The following is a 17,245-nucleotide window of genomic DNA, read 5'->3' as shown; positions in this document are numbered from 1 at the left end:
TATATAGTTTCCTGTTAGCGGCAACGTTGGCATATGTAAAATTGTCTCAATTGCCATAAAAAATACAGTGTAAACAAACAGTACTTATTGCCAAGTACAATCATGTATTAGATTACAAATATAAGTTTTTGTCTAACTCATACACCAGTTTTGTATTCCAATTTGCAACTAATATGTAAATAATATGTAAATATGTTATGCTTTATTCTTCACTACAGAAGCTGAATGCCCCGAGTTATCTATCCATATTTGTTCTAAAAAGAGTACCTGTTCCTATGACTTAGCTACCGATGAGAATGGCTGTGAAATTTGTGCCTGCAAAAAACCAGGTAAAATAATTTACATAATGTGAAATAACAGTTTCATGGTTTACTGAACAAAATTTAGCCCACTTATTTAGTTAACACTGAAGGTACTCCCAAAGAACGGTGCTTTCAATTAGAATGTTTCCTAACTGCTTTGTGTAAGCTAACAGTTTCATGGTTCCCATGTCTCTGAAACTGTTTCAGACTTTCCATTTTGTTTACTGAATATGTACCACTTACAGTGTGCATTTGTGCCAAAAACAGCCCACTGCTTATCATATGAGTGATTGTCCGTCGTCGTCGTCCGTCCGTCGTCCGTGTCAATGTTTTACTTTTTCGACTTCTTCTTGAAAACTACAAGCTTGAATGCTTTGATACTTGGTGTATATGTACCTTGGGTAGACCTCTCTTAGGTTTGTTCATTTCATGTTGATATCTTCAATTCTCTAATTTTGGTGAATATTTTTGTCATTTTTGGTAGTTTTCAATTATTTAGTTACCAATGAAAGTGCCTACATTTTCCAATATCTGCTTTTTATTTTTTGTAAATTTAACAGTTTCATGACTACCCATTTCAGTGGCTGCTCATTGACTTCTCATACATTGTACTCTTTCAGTAAAAGAACATGACCTGGGAATCCAAAACAAGTTTAATTTGAATCTATACATTATGTTTAATTTTCAGTGACTTGCCCACCAGTGAACCATTATACTTGTCCTAAAGTGTGTCACTATGGTTACGCTACTGACCATACTGGCTGCTCCATCTGCCAATGTGTTAGCACCAGTAAGTATAACACAGATTGTACTTCCTGTAAAATAATATACATGTATCTTGAAAAGTTCACCAATCAATTATAATTCTATGCAAATATCTCTAGTTCATGAATTATTTGGTACTTTTTGGTTTATATGTATAAATGAAATAGAAATTGTATCATATTTGTAAGTATGTCAAAGATTTATTTGTGTTTGATATTTAGGTTCCAAATGTCCAACTATCAATCCATTTACCTGTCTGAAGACTTGTAAAGATGGTTATGCCACAGATGAGGAAGGCTGTCCAATTTGTCGCTGCCATCAACCTAGTAAGTATATTTTGCAATAAAACAATTTGCTGTAATTTCTTTTAATCAAATAGAATTTGTTAATTTACCTTATTTGGGGGTAAGCTGCATCACAAACATTGAACAGATTCCAAATTATGTATGTCATTTTCATCCAAACACTTTCTGTATTTACATTGAAAGGATCAGAATAAAGTGCATGATGGAAATATAAATCAAGTACAATTTTGTAATGTATCTTTTTGGACATTCCAGTTGTTAAATTATGACTACAAGTGGAAAAAAGATGTAAAATAATATGGTTATTGCGAGAAAGTCGCAACGTATGCACTTAGGCGGTACTGGAATGCACCAACCTCAATTACGTTTCTGCTGATATGATTGCTTCAATGCCTTTGTGCAAAATTTGTGTTGTGATCACCTCATGATAGTACAATTTATCTCAAAGCTTCTTTTAATGAACATACAATCAAAGAAATATCCGCTTTCAAATGAGTTTCTTCTCATTTAGTAAATATTTCACAGTCACTTATGTACATGCGAATATTTCAGTCACTTAATTGATATGTACATGCTAATATTTCAGTCACTTATTTGATATGTACATGCTAATATTTCACCCACTTATTTGATATGTACATGCTAATATTTCAGTCACTTATTTGATATGTACATGCTAATATTTCAGTAAGCAAGATGGGCACCTCTATGCAGATGTTCTTGCAAAATAAAATGGATAAATGTCCTGAATTTGAGTGTAAAACAGTCTGTCAAAATGGATATGCTACCAACAGCGAAGGCTGCCATATCTGCTCCTGTAAGAAGACCGAACGTGAATGTGCCCACACTCCCATGTGTAGCGAACACTGCCCTCTTGGGTTTGAAACAACAGAAGATGGTTGCTCCACATGCACATGCAAGAAACCCAAGATGTGCACTCCAGTGAATCCAAATACATGCACTAAAGTCTGCCCACGTGGCTATGCCACAGATATACAGGGATGTGATGTTTGTCAGTGTAAGAAATCAGGTATGTTTTAAATACTCATTCAATGTTGTTGTTCACATTTACCAAGTCTCCTTAATAGACTTTTACTAATGTAGTGCCACAGTAAGCACATTCCATCACATCAGGATGTTCTAGGTTTGATTCCTGGTGCCCACTGTTCACTCAGCATTATGTACCATCGATCTGCTTTGCCTTTGTGTGACTTAATCACCTGTGCTCTTGCAATCAGTACTAAACGGATATCGAAAGAGACAGCAAGGACTTCAAGGTCTCGCAAATTCATTTGGACCATAAATATAAAAAAAAAAGTTGTATATGCATATGTCTCTCTTCCAGTTTGTGTTTACTTGTTTGTCTGGCTGAATCTTTTTTTATGGGATATTATTTATAACTATGTTTATAACCAGCCAAATAGATTACTGTAAAACACGTCTTTTTAGCTAGCATGTCAATTTAGAATAAAGTATATTATTGCAATGGGATTGTTGTCATTTTAGCTATGAAAATTAAGATTTTGTTAGTCCCCGGGGACTCTGTGTGTGCGTGCGTCTGTGCGCGCGTCTGTGCGCGCGTCTGTGCATGCGTCCGGACCTGTATCTTAGAACTGCCTAGACCAATTACAATCAAACTTCACACATACATCATACATGATATTATACATATGCATGTCAATTTGTTTCACGATCTGATTCAAGATGGCAAAATCAAGCATTTCTCGGCTGTTTACAGATGGATTTTGTTAAAACTTGGTATATACATTAGAAATTACAGGACCTTGTTAATTCATGTATGAAGTCAAATTTGCTAACATGGCATGGAGCTATTTCAATGTGTTTTACAGTATTCCACCCAGTCCAGTGCCATTATACAGAATTGTTGCTTGAATGTATTTTCATGTATTCTATAATTTGTTGATCATAATAATATTTTCTTTACTGCACAGTGACTGAATGCGCACGAAGCATGGTAGATCTGCAATGCATGTTGATTAATGAATGCCCATATGATTTAGCAACTGACATGTATGGATGTGAAATCTGTCAATGTAAGATGCCACCACTAGTACCTAAGAAGACTGTTACCTGTTCTCTCATTACTCCCGAGACCTGCAGTGAATCATGTGACAATGGTTATGCCACCGATGACACTGGATGTGAAATCTGCAAATGTGCACGCCCAGGTAGATTTGTTATAGATTATAAATTTCAAACTACTCATTAAATTCATATGCAATTTAGTGACTACTGAATAAATAAACTGAGCTACTGGTTTCACACCTGTAATTTAAGTTGTGTCTTTGGTTAGATCGGTTAGGAAGCACTGTAAACCCCTAACAAAATTTGGCACTGAGCTATTTTTAATTATTATTAATTAAAGCTATTATTAATTGATTAAGATAAATATTAATCTTAAAAAAGTGATGGTCATCACTGCTGCATTCATTCAATACACTATGCAAATATTTATACTAAGCAATTCAATTTCCTTCCCTCAGAGAAAATTTGGCACTGAGCTATTCTCTAAAAATAAGTTAACTGGAATACTCAAGGATGATGGTCATTGCAACCACATTCATTTAATATAATTTACATACATTGTATTAGCATGTGTGTCAAATACTGTACATTGTTTATTTACAAAAATTCTAAATTTCTGTGGCTGCGATAACTTTGCCTTTTATGGAATGCACAAATTTTAGGCAAAAAGTTGACAGGATGAAGTTTTGTTATGCATATGATAATGTCACTGAGCTAACACATCAGTTAATCTAATACACTGACAGTTGACCACCCATTTATTATTAATATTTCAATGTTCACTTCACAGATTATGAATGTTCTGTTATGCATGAATCTACCTGCCCAATAATGAATAAATGCATGTATGGATTGGCGACTGATATGCGAGGATGCAGAATCTGTAAATGCAAGATTCCAGGCGAGTAGTTCTTTCATCAATCTCAATATTTCGTTCAGCTGAATTTTGAAAGCCAGGGTTTTAGATAACATTCTATGCATCCATCTATGTATCCACACCTGTATCTCAGACATGCCAGAAATGATTATGTTCAAACTTCACACATGCATCGTACATCTTGGGATACAAATGCACATACATTCATTTTTATTATCCATTTAATTTTATCAAAATATAATATCTCTGCCATTCAGGAACTGGTTTTTGAACGTGCATCAAAATATTTGCTCAAACTTGGTACTTGCATATGACATGGCAACTTGATGCATGTCTTAATTTTTGTTTTGAAGATCATTTTCAAAATGACCGACTGGTGGCCATTTTGTTTTAAAGAAAACTTTTTTCATCCTTTTGGAACTTATTCAAATATTATATACGTTACATTATGTCATGTTCTGATGCTGATTCAAAATAGTTCCCTGGGTTCAGATTTTTTGTATGACAGGGACTACGTCATGTCAATGACTAGTTCTCCATAAATATTTGTTAGGAAATAAAAAACAATTTTGTTTTTTAATACAAATGATATTGTAAAAAGTTTTCTCACACTTAAAGTTGATTTTGTGAAACAAACCTGAAGTTACATGTCTAAGCAAGCATTGATAACTCAAACAATTGCTTATTATTATAAATGTAAATAAATGTAAATGTCCATAATATTGAGTTTTCAAATGACCATAATATGTTTGTTATTCTTACACTTATAGCCGTATGTCCAAAAATGACTTGCACTTCACGATGTGCAACTGGATTCGCTACTGATGATAATGGATGTGAAATATGTCAATGTAAGAGAGAAAACACTGACATGATCTGTCAAGAAATCACGTCTGATAACTGTCCTAAAACATGTGTACATGGATTAGCTACTGATACCAACAAATGTGAAACATGCACTTGTAAAAAACCATGTAAGTATCAATAGATCTTTATAGATGTTCTATGATTGCCATCAAAGATTTATGCCTACCAATAGCAACCCCAATATTACTCTGTTTACTTCTGTTTGGTTCGTGTCATACTGTAAATTACTTTATTTTCGCTTGGATTTAATATTTGCTATTTTCGCAGAAGAAATGATTCAGTGAAAATACAATCCAGCGAATATACCTTTTTCCTATATTTTAACATTCAACTCGCCAAAAATCAGTGAAAAAAAAAATCCAAACAAAACACCTGAAATGTTTTTCCAGCGAAAATTAATTCCAGCGAAAATAAAGTATTTTACAGTAATAACTTTATTGAGTAATATTTTTTACAATTAATGCAACAATTGCCATTATTTGCAACATATAAAATGCACACTAGACTTTTTGAGTTGTTTCTTGTATAGCCATTAAAACCCCCCTCTTTTTTTGAATTTAAAGGTTGACAATTTATGTTATCACTGTCTCTAAGCAAACATCAAACATTACGTACTTTACTGCCTAGGTTAGTTGTTATTAGCTTGCACTTTACTGCCTAGGTTAGTTGTTATTAGCTTGCACTTTACTGCCTAGGTTAGTTGTTATTAGCTTGCACTTTACTGCCTAGGTTAGTTGTTATTAGCTTGCACTTTACTGCCTAGGTTAGTTGTTATTAGCTTGCACTTTACTGCCTAGGTTAGTTGTTATTAGCTTGCACTTTACTGCCTAGGTTAGTTGTTGTTAGCTTGCACTTTACTGCCTAGGTTAGTTGTTATTAGCTTGCACTTTACTGCCTAGGTTAGTTGTTATTAGCTTGCACTTTACTGCCTAGGTTAGTTGTTATTAGCTTGCACTTTACTGCCTAGGTTAGTTGTTGTTAGCTTGCACTTTACTGCCTAGGTTAGTTGTTATTAGCTTGCACTTTACTGCCTAGGTTAGTTGTTATTAGCTTGCACTTTACTGCCTAGGTTAGTTGTTATTAGCTTGCACTTTACTGCCTAGGTTAGTTGTTATTAGCTTGCACTTTACTGCCTAGGTTAGTTGTTATTAGCTTGCACTTTACTGCCTAGGTTAGTTGTTATTAGCTTGCACTTTACTGCCTAGGTTAGTTGTTGTTAGCTTGCACTTTACTGCCTAGGTTAGTTGTTGTTAGCTTGCACTTTACTGCCTAGGTTAGTTGTTATTAGCTTGCACTTTACTGCCTAGGTTAGTTGTTATTAGCTTGCACTTTACTGCCTAGGTTAGTTGTTATTAGCTTGCACTTTACTGCCTAGGTTAGTTGTTGTTAGCTTGCACTTTACTGCCTAGGTTAGTTGTTGTTAGCTTGCACTTTACTGCCTAGGTTAGTTGTTATTAGCTTGCACTTTACTGCCTAGGTTAGTTGTTGTTAGCTTGCTCCCCATGCAGAACTTCAACAGAATCTTGCATTACAGTTGTGAAGACAATAAATTTATCTTTGTGAGTTCAGTGCAATATGTCTGCTTATGATTAGTATAACACAGTAACATTTTTGGCCAAGTTATCCCAAATTGTTAGGGCTTTCAACTAAGTTTTGCAAACAATACAACTTTGAGACCTGTATGAATTGCTTAGTTACTGGTTACAAATTGTTATCTTGTATTTATAGTGAATAAGTGTCATTCCAAAAAAGTTCACAATTTGCTGGCATTCACATGTCTTTTTGGCTATTCCATCTAACCTCCTCCAACTGGCTTTCTTTGATTGTTATTACTTAAAGCGAGTTGTCACCTGTGCATGCGTCAGATGGCCATAGTGTGTCATTGTTTACAAACAAGCATCTACCCATGAGCCTTTGCGTTTTAGCGTGTGCTTTAATATCCCATTTTGAAATTTGGGTTTATTATATACTGAGTTTTCAAACCTGTGTTTTCTTGTCAGCTATCACCTATATGACTGTTATTCATCAAGTAATGCAGAGGAACATTCTAGGAATGTCACCTTACATGCCAATGGAAATGATGAGTAAAATTACAACCACACACACACAATGTCAACAAGTATCCTGCAAAATGTACTGCCAGTATGGTTTCCAGATTGATGACAAAACTGGATGCGAGACTTGTATTTGCAAGAAAGGTAAATACATGTAGTATAATTCATTTTATAAATTCTAGTGATATGAATTATTACATCAGTAATTTTTTGTCATGTAGAGTAACCTAACCTTTCACTACAAGACTGAGGTAATTTAATTTTTCAGTGTGAAAGTCTTTTTTGCAGTGAAACCTGTTTAAACTGAACACTATGGGAATGAGTTATTGTTTCCAGTGTATAGAGGTCTTTTATATTTTTAAACCTGTCTATACTGAACACTAAAGAGACTGAGATATTGTATCCAATTTATAGAGATCTTTTATACTTTTAAACCTGTCTATACTGAACACTACAAAGACTGAGATATTGTATCCAATTTATAGAGGTCTTTTATACTTTCAAACCTGTCTATACTAAACGCTAAAGGGACTGAGATATTGTTTCCAGTGTATAGAGGTCTTTTATACTTTTAAACCTGTCTATACTGAACATTAAAAAGACTGAGATATTGTTTCCAGTTTATAGAGGTCTTTTATACTTTCAAACCTGTCTATACTAAACGCTAAAAAGACTGAGATATTGTTTCCAGTGTATAGAGGTCTTTTATACTTTTAAACCTGTCTATACTGAACATTAAAAAGACTGAGATATTGTTTCCAGTGTATAGAGGTCTTTTATACATTTAAACCTATCTATACTGAACACTACAATAACTGAGATATTGTATCCAATTTATAGAGGTCTTTTATACTTTCAAACCTGTCTGTACTAAACGCTAAAGGGACTGAGATATTGTTTCCAGTTTATAGAGGTCTTTTATACTTTTAAACCTATCTATACTGAACACTAAGGGACTGAGATATTGTATAATATATAAAAACCTTTATTGATATCGTATCCCTTCTGGGATCTAGATTAGAATACAATAAGGATATAAGGAACAATAAAATACATAAGTAATAATAATAATAAAAAAGAAATAAATAGTAATACTGTGAAAATATTATTATATAAATATTTTTTGGTATTATTTTGAGGCAGCTGGTAAATTGCTTTTCATGAAATTCTCTCTTTTAGTGAAACAGTCGCTGATAAACTTGGCAATTGCTTGGACGGTTTCAGAACATTTTGTTATTGAGAAGTGCTTTCAGATTACTGGATAAGTTTACATTTTCAAACAAAGCATCTCTTTCAAATTTGTACAGGTTACAGTTGAAGAGGAAGTGTTCTTCATCTTCAATTTCATTGGAGTCACAGACAGGGCATGTTCTATTTGAGATATCTATGTTGTGATATCGCCCAACTTCAATCTGAAGTATGTGGGCACTTATCCTCAGTTTAGTCATAGATGATCTGTGGATGGGGTTTTTAATAATTTCAAGGTATTTTTCAAGTGCAAAATCAGTTTTCAGCTGTCTGTAGGTACAAAGTTTATTTTTGTGATTAGTGCCTTTATTGTCATTATGCATTGTGTCTGTGCAGTGTTTTTCAAACATATTTTTTAGTTTTTTTGTAGCTAATGGGATAATACTGTTTTTTTCGCAAACATCACTAATTTCTAAAAGGTTCAGTAATTTTTTTATACCTGTGGTCCAATTACTGACGTTTTCTTTGTCCAAATTGGTGTATCCAGTTTATAGAGGTCTTTTATACTTTTAAACCTGTCTATACTGAACACTAAAAGGACTGAGATATTGTTTCCAGTTTATAGAGGTCTTTTATACTTTTAAACCTATCTATACTGAACACTACAAAGACTGAGATATTGTATCCAATTTATAGAGGTCTTTTATACTTTCAAACCTATCTATACTAAACGCTAAAAAGACTGAGATATTGTTTCCAGTGTATAGAGGTCTTTTATATTTTCAAACCTGTCTATACTGAACACTAAAGGGACTGAGATATTGTATCCAATTTATAGAGGTCTTTTATACTTTCAAACCTGTCTATACTAAACGCTAAAGGGACTGAGATATTGTATCCAGTTTATAGAGGTCTTTTATACTTTCAAACCTGTCTATACTAAATGCTAAAAAGACTGAGATATTGTTTCCAGTGTATAGAGGTCTTTTATATTTTCAAACCTGTCTATACTGAACACTACAAAGACTGAGATATTGTTTCCAGTGTATAGAGGTTTTTTATATTTTCAAACCTGTCTATACTGAACACTAAAGAGACTGAGATATTGTTTCCAGTTTATAGAGGTCTTTTATACTTTTAAACCTGTCTATACTGAACACTAAAAAGACTGAATTATTGTTTCCAGTTTATAGAGGTCTTTTGTGTAGTGAAACTGGTCTCAACTGAACACTAAGAACTGAGATAATTGGTCAGCTTACAGAGATATTTTCGGTATTGAAACTTGTCTGTGAAATGGTCAGTCAGAATTTATATTGACTGAGGCATGATGTACATTCATTTTAAGTTAAATATTTGTATATTAATTTCAGCTCCCAAGATAGGATGTCCAGCTGTCACCTATGGTACTGTTGGTATGTGCGCAGAATTCTGTAAGAATGACAATGAATGTCCACATGACACACTCTGCTGTTCAAATGGATGCGGAAAGTCATGCACAAAGGCAACATTTGGTAAGTGTTGAAAGCACATGCTATGGGAAAGTTCTTGAATTTGAAAATTATGTGCATTGGGTCTGAAATTAATCAAAATTTCATACAGAATATATGAAAATGTGCATGAAATTGGATCAACATATTCTAGAGATATAAGCATGTAGAGTGTTGTATGTTGGAATTCTTACTGTATGCCTACAAGTGAAACATCAAAAGATATAACATAATAGGGGCATCGCCAGACCATTGACTATCATGTTATTTTAAACAATTTAGTGACTTTATCTTTTCTTACAGAGTGTGTTGATGAACATGGTATGTCTCATTCGGAAGGCAGTCTGTGGAACCGTGATTCATGTACTAGATGTAGCTGTGTTCGTGGTAATGTCAAATGTACCACTATGGAATGTCAACCAATTCCTGAAGGATATAAACCAGTTTTCACCAGCGGACAATGCTGTCCATCATATGAATATGGTATGTGGTTTTAAGACATCATGCTTGATGCAATATTTCTAGACAGATTTGATTTTTTTGTAAAAAAAACAACAAAACGTGATTGCTCAAATGAGTAATACCTTCAACTATAGCTTACCCAGAAAGTAGTTATAAATTAGTGAATATTTTTTTTTCATCAGAAACCACTACCTGTGAAGCAAGAGAAGGACAGAAATGGATGGATGATATCTGTACTAACTGTACCTGTGTGGATGGAATGGCTCGCTGTGTAGCTCAGAGTTGTCCACAGATCAAACCAGGTTGTAATCCAGTCTATAAACCAGGCCAGTGCTGTCCTGACATGGAATGTACTGGTAAGTATGTGATGTTTTCTATGCAGTTACACTTTGTAATATGGTGGGTCATGCTAATGGTTATTTTGCTGTTATATCATGACAAATAGAACGGGGCCAACACACTGTAAGTAAACAGTGCATAGACACGTAACAGGAAATTAGGATTTTTTCAGGAGATAATCTGAACTGACTAATCAAAGACTGATTTACATGTAACACTTCACAACTCATTGTCAACTGTACAGTTTACCCATTCACACTTGGCACCATTTTAAATCGTATTCTTGAATACGCATCGCCGACTTGGGAAAAACTGGAAACGACCTGAAAATGACTCCTAACTTAAGAGTACTCGAAGTACATTTCTGAAACACTTCTGCATTAAAAAATGTCTGTGACTCAAATACATTTGCGTTTTTTTGTTTTTTTTAAACTAAATGATCGCCCATCTGCCCAAACATTGCCCATGAGGTAGTGTATCGCACAAATACAATACTTGTTCTCTACTGCTGTTATTATTAAACAACACCATCTTCTATTTTTAAAAACAAATAATTGGTTCTTGCCAACTAATCACTCCACTCATGAGAAAAACACACATACATTTTCATATTCTGTAAATTGACTTTTATGTTAATAACAGGATGTATGACAGATACCGGCAAACATCATGAAGAAGGTCAGTCTTGGAATGCTGATACGTGTACAACATGTACCTGTGTTAATGGTAACAGTGTGTGTACCTCAATGACTTGTCAGATGCCAGAGCCAGGATGTACTGTGATTCCAAAAGATGGACAGTGTTGTCCTACCATTGTTTGTAACAAGAAAGGTGAGATTGTCATATTGTTGAGGTGGCATGCTAGCATATGCACTAGGCAGAATTTGATATGTCAAAAAAACCTGTCAGCAAGTGTGCTGCTCTCTGATTGATCTGAAATGTAGGTGTTAGGGTTGGGTAGCCAATCAGGAACAATCTTGTAAACAAGCTTGTCATTGACTCATATCCCCTAGGTCTGTCATACAAAAAAAAAAGGTACTCAGTTTGTATGTGACCCTGTTGTAGAAATGGTATTGGAAACAATAGAACATTTCACCTTGAAATGTGATGCTTTTTCCAGACAGAGAAAAATTATGATGAATAAAATCAAACACACCTTACTGAGTATAATAAATTTAACATGTGAGAGGATGTCTCCCAAGGCGATGAACTGCTGATTTCTCTCTTGAATGAAACTAACTAGGGCTTGAACTTGAACTTTGTAGAAAAATTAGATAACAATTCCTCATTGATACAGTTGAACTAAGAAATTCATGTGTGTAATTTTTAAATACCTATTAAACCAACTTTTTAGCTTCTCTGTTGACTTTGTTGAGCAGAGCTTATCATATGAGTGCAAGATCCAAGTTGACATTCTCAAAAACTACAAGCCTGAATGCTTTGATTCTTGGTGTACCTTGGGTAGACCTCACTTAGATTTGTTCATTCCATGATGAAATCTTTAATTCTCAAATGTTAGTGAATATTTTTGTAATTTTTGGTAAAAAGTGATATTTTCGACTTCTTGTTAAAAGTCGCAAGTCCAATTGCTTTGATATTACATATATAGGTACTACATGTGGACCTTTCTCAGATTTGTTCATTTTGTAATGATATCTTCAATTCTCTAATTTTAGTGAACATTTTTGTAAAAAGGGATATTGTTGAAAATTGCAAATTTGATTGTTTTGCTGCACCTAATTGCTTCAAACCTGTATTTGTACTTATTGGTGAGCTCCTGATATAAAAAGGTTGCAACAAATAAATAAATAAAAAAAAATAGAAAACTTGATGCAGATAAAAATTAATTAGCATTATCATGACTGTGTGTTTTCAGGTGATGTAAAGCCATGCATGGCAGCTTGGCATTCAGTTCCCACGATGATGTTAATGGGAAACCCAGTGCCAGCAATCGGTGCCTTTGTACCTGTCTGTGATCTGAATGGTTATTTTAATGCTACGCAGTGCCATGCACATACAGGTTATTGTTGGTGTGTAGATAGATTTGGAAATGAAACACCAGGCACTCGCACTGGTAATGGTGTACCAGATTGTGGTGAGTATCAAGTCAAATGTGATTACCGATATACCAGAAAAGGCCTAATTCATTTTACATTTATTGCAGTGTCATGCAAGTTCAAAGGCCCACAAACCTGAACCAGAACCGAACATAATTATTGTAAAAATAAAATCTGAATTTTGTTTGTTTCTATCGTACTCATCTCACTAAGGAATATGCTTAGAATTGGCCTCCTTTCCCTAATAATATGATATCAGCTACAAATGTGAAATATCAGAAATGCACAAATGCGAAATATTAGAAAACAAAATGCATTTTCACTCAATCTAATATTTTTTTAATTCAGCCGTCTGGTGGATCAATTCAGTCATCAAATAAATCTTATGTACAAAATATCCTGAATTTATTATTTACATTGTAGAAACGGACGCATGTATGGGTACCAATGGTGCTATGTATCGTGAAGGAGACCAATGGATGAACAATAAATGTACCATTTGTACTTGTGTCAATGGCATGGCCAAATGTGATGATATGAAATGCCCAGCTGTACCTGAGAACTGCTCACCCATTGAAACTGATGATCTCTGTTGTCCACAGTATGTCTGCAATGACTGTGAGTAGTGTTTAAATCACTTTACATCAATACAATTTCATGAAAGGCTTTCAAATTTGTTTATATTTTGCGAATAAATTGCTTATTAATATAAAAAAGTTATTATATGAACATCAAGTTGTTGGTGGATGTAGTGAAATAATTAAAACAACTATTTGTAAAAATACATCAATTTTCAATAGTTTGTCATATGCTATTACATGTGCTATAGAATGTGTTCTCCTTTGAAATCTTCCCTATGCTTCCATTGTAATCAAAGTCAAGTTTTGAATATGACATCAGGGGGTGAGGTAGTTTACCCTATATTAATTCAAATGTGCGAATGAGTGCTGATATGTTTTGAAGTGCTGATATGGAATTACAAATTCTATTGTTTATTCAATATGTATAACAAATTATATAATGATGTATCTGTACTTGATAGATTGTATTGATGTAAAAGGAACACAGCGTAATACTTTCGAACAATGGAATGTCAACTCCTGCACTCAGTGTACATGTTATGATGAAAACATCATATGTCGTAGTCAACAGTGTCCAAAAGAGACTGAAGATGTACCCGAAGGTTGTTATATGATGCCTGTGGAAGGTCAATGCTGTTCTACAAAGTTAGTGTGCGGTGATGGTAAGAACAATTATTTATATCTTGATAACTTGTATTTCTAAAATAGAGATATTTTCACCTTTGTAATTTCAAACATTGTTGCAATAATAGAGGCCATGCTCAAGATTTTCCATAGGTATTATGTGTGTAACATGAAAGCCCTCTATACAATGAGGTATCCATTGATAATAACCATTCTAAGAATAGCTGCTTAAGATAGCCGCTTAGTGTTACTACATGGAATTGGAAAACCAAGAATAATGTTAGATATAATTTCACTGTGCTCCCAAAAACCGGATTTGGCAAAACCAGCATGTGTATCATTTTGTCTTCCAAGATGGCCACCACTTCCATTTGTTTCCATGGTAACATATTGCGTGTTTTAAAAAATAGTCTGGTGTTCCCATAACTTAGTGATGATTCTACTATAAAATTTATTTATGTATTTGGTTTGCTTTTCAGTGTGTCCATATGATAAACCTCTTGTGCAATGTACAGTCAACCCATGTGACAATGCTGTATGTCATGGATATGCTAATGTCAAATGCCGTGCAAGCTACTGTGGAGGATGTACTGCTGAATTTTATGATGACCTCAACAACAAAGTCACATGTAAATCAAGTAAGCAATATTTTATATCATTTGATATTGAGATAAGTTCTGAAAACAACAACTTAGATTAATCATTTCACACTCTTAGATGCTTCTAAACTGTTCATATTCAAACTTCACACATAATAATCTCTCACAATCTGATTCAAGATGGCTGACTGGCAACCATTATTTGAATTTTAAAAATGCATTGAATTTGAAATAAAAAAATCGTTATGATTCTAGACTTGACTCTGCAGTGTTTATTGATTCCATAAGGCCACGTTCATAGCACGGTAGCGCATACATTTATGCAAATGACAAAATAAGTCATATTTTACATTAATATAATTTTTGATTAATGTTTGGATGTAGGGAAAATATGATATAGTTGACTACATGTACAAGTATGTACAGGTTCAGTTCCAATAGCAATTAGCGTGTAAAAAAATAGGTAGAATTGGATTGCCCAACACAAAAAGTATTTAAATTATTATTTATTGTACATAAAATTATCTATAACTGGTACTTTTATTCATTTCAGCCGATGTCTGTCGTTCCGATATCGTAAAAACTACCAAAAGAAGAACTGAAATGATTCCAAGATGTACATTTGATGGACGATACTCTCCAAAACAATGTGATAACACTGGAGCATGTTGGTGTGTAGATCGTACTGGAGAAGAGATATCACACACCTATGACAACACTGGTGACCGAGTCACCTGTGAAGAAGGTGAATAAACTATTTAAAATCTGTGAGAAAGTATACTGAGGTTCTTTAGGCATGGAATTGTTGTGACTTGTGAAATACATGTAAAAACTCTCTAATCCTGACCACTTTTAAATAAAAAAAACAAATACTGATTCAGATTTTGGCCAAGTGACATGTTTAAATACTAGTATATTTTGTTTGTTACCATGACAGCCATTAGAAGTCTCTTAGTAGATCGCAGATGACCCAGCGGAGCTGTTGGTATGGGAGTCCCTTTGGCGGCGTCCGCCTCGCGTTCCGTGTCCCGTGTGAAGTTTTCCTTTAAACGACTTTTTCTTCAAAAGTACTTACCAATTACATTCATATTTGTACCATAGGTACTTAGGGTGGTCCTCAGTCAGATTTGGTAAATTCGTGTCAAAATATGCAAATTTGGATTTTTAGTGAATATTTTTGTCACTTTTGGTAAAATGTTTTATTTCTGACAACTAGTCTCACACCGTAAGTCCAAATGCTTTCATATTTGCAGGAATGATACGTGGGGTGGTTCTCTGTCAGATTTGTTAAATTTGTGTCAAAATATGCAAATTTTGATTTTTAGTGAATATTTTTGTCATTTTTGGTAAAAAATGTTATTTTCGACAACTAGTCCAAAACCGTAAGTCCAAATGCTTTGATATTTGCAGCAATGGTACTTGGGGTGGTCCTCTGTCAGATTTGTTAAATTTGTGTCAAAATGTGCAAATTTTCATATAATTTTTTTCTTGACTATTTCTCAGGTTTTTGCACACCCACGATTTCTTAAGTTTAGCCTCAATGATGTTTGTCCAATAAAATGCGCTTTCCTTATGAACACTATAAAAGTTCATAATTGCAACTGCAAGCAACTGTAACTCAAGTGCAATGTTCTCTAAATGACTGACTATGAATATTACAACCATAATGCCACTTTACTGATTCTTGTTCCATGATAATAAAGACAGCGAAGCTATTTCAACCGTCAGGTATATGTTTTTGAACACAAGCGACCTGACTGATTTCAACATTCTCTCACAATATCACTCTTCATCCACAAAAACAAGTGTTGAATGTGACATCAGTGAATGCACCAATGTTGGTGATGTGGTTTATCCATATAAAAGAAAATTCAAATGTCGAATGAATGTGATATGTTTTGGAACAAAGATGAATAATTTCATAGCAAATCAAAGAAATAATATATTTGTATTGTACCATTACTGAATTAATGTACAATGCTGTTAGAATCACAGAAAAGTTTGTTATTTTTGTTTGTACGATAGTGGATAATCGTTATTTTTTATTATTAATTAAAGCGTTAATTAGAGTCAAACCAAGAACTTGAAAACTAAAAACAGCACAATTCTGCGATCGATCACAAACAAAAATTTTAAAAGCTGCGTTTTGTATGGAATTTATATTCGCTGATTTTTAGCTCCACTGTCGACTTTGTCGAGCAGAAAGCTTATTATATGAGTGATTGTCCGTCATCGTTTGTGTCAATGTTTTACTCTTTTGACTTCTTCTTGAAAACTACAAACCTGAATGTTTTGATAGTTGGTGTATATGTACCTTAGATTTGTTCATTTCATAATGATATCTTCAATTCTTCCATTTTGGTGATATGTTTGGTAAAAACCGCAAGTCCAATTGCGTTTTGTATGGAATTTATATTTGCTGATTTTTAGCTCCACTGTCGACTTTGTCGAGCAGAAAGCTTATCATATGAGTGATTGTCCGTCGTTGTTCGTGTCAATGTTTTACTCTTTTGACTTCTTCTTGAAAACTACAAGCCTGAATGCTTTGATAGTTGGTGTATATGTACCTTAGATTTGTTCATTTCATAATGATATCTTCAATTCTCCAATTTTGGTGATATTTTTGGTAAAAACCGCAAGTCCAATTGCTTTGATACTACATATATAGGTACTACATGTGGGCCTCTCTCAG

General features: G+C 33.9%; 1 protein-coding gene across 1 annotated transcript in view; it reads left to right on the top strand.

The window, feature by feature from the left end:
* Positions 1-17,245, top strand: part of LOC100371432 (uncharacterized) — a 97,796-nt gene that overhangs the window by 75,238 nt on the left and 5,313 nt on the right. The window contains exons 65-81 of the mRNA XM_085493798.1: positions 219-329; positions 991-1,092; positions 1,289-1,393; positions 2,061-2,402; positions 3,325-3,561; positions 4,209-4,319; positions 5,066-5,269; positions 7,163-7,360; positions 9,775-9,915; positions 10,195-10,374; positions 10,536-10,709; positions 11,335-11,523; positions 12,569-12,787; positions 13,173-13,367; positions 13,792-13,992; positions 14,434-14,592; positions 15,107-15,298. Of these exons, the coding sequence (XP_085349924.1) occupies positions 219-329; positions 991-1,092; positions 1,289-1,393; positions 2,061-2,402; positions 3,325-3,561; positions 4,209-4,319; positions 5,066-5,269; positions 7,163-7,360; positions 9,775-9,915; positions 10,195-10,374; positions 10,536-10,709; positions 11,335-11,523; positions 12,569-12,787; positions 13,173-13,367; positions 13,792-13,992; positions 14,434-14,592; positions 15,107-15,298 (3,060 nt within the window). The remainder of the gene's footprint in view (positions 1-218; positions 330-990; positions 1,093-1,288; positions 1,394-2,060; positions 2,403-3,324; positions 3,562-4,208; positions 4,320-5,065; positions 5,270-7,162; positions 7,361-9,774; positions 9,916-10,194; positions 10,375-10,535; positions 10,710-11,334; positions 11,524-12,568; positions 12,788-13,172; positions 13,368-13,791; positions 13,993-14,433; positions 14,593-15,106; positions 15,299-17,245) is intronic.

The sequence above is a fragment of the Saccoglossus kowalevskii genome, chromosome 19 (assembly GCF_978046115.1).
Source record: "Saccoglossus kowalevskii chromosome 19, keSacKowa6.1, whole genome shotgun sequence".
Taxonomy (NCBI): domain Eukaryota; kingdom Metazoa; phylum Hemichordata; class Enteropneusta; family Harrimaniidae; genus Saccoglossus; species Saccoglossus kowalevskii.
Note: the sequence above shows the minus strand (reverse complement) of the source record. Positions and strands in the feature narration are given on the sequence as shown.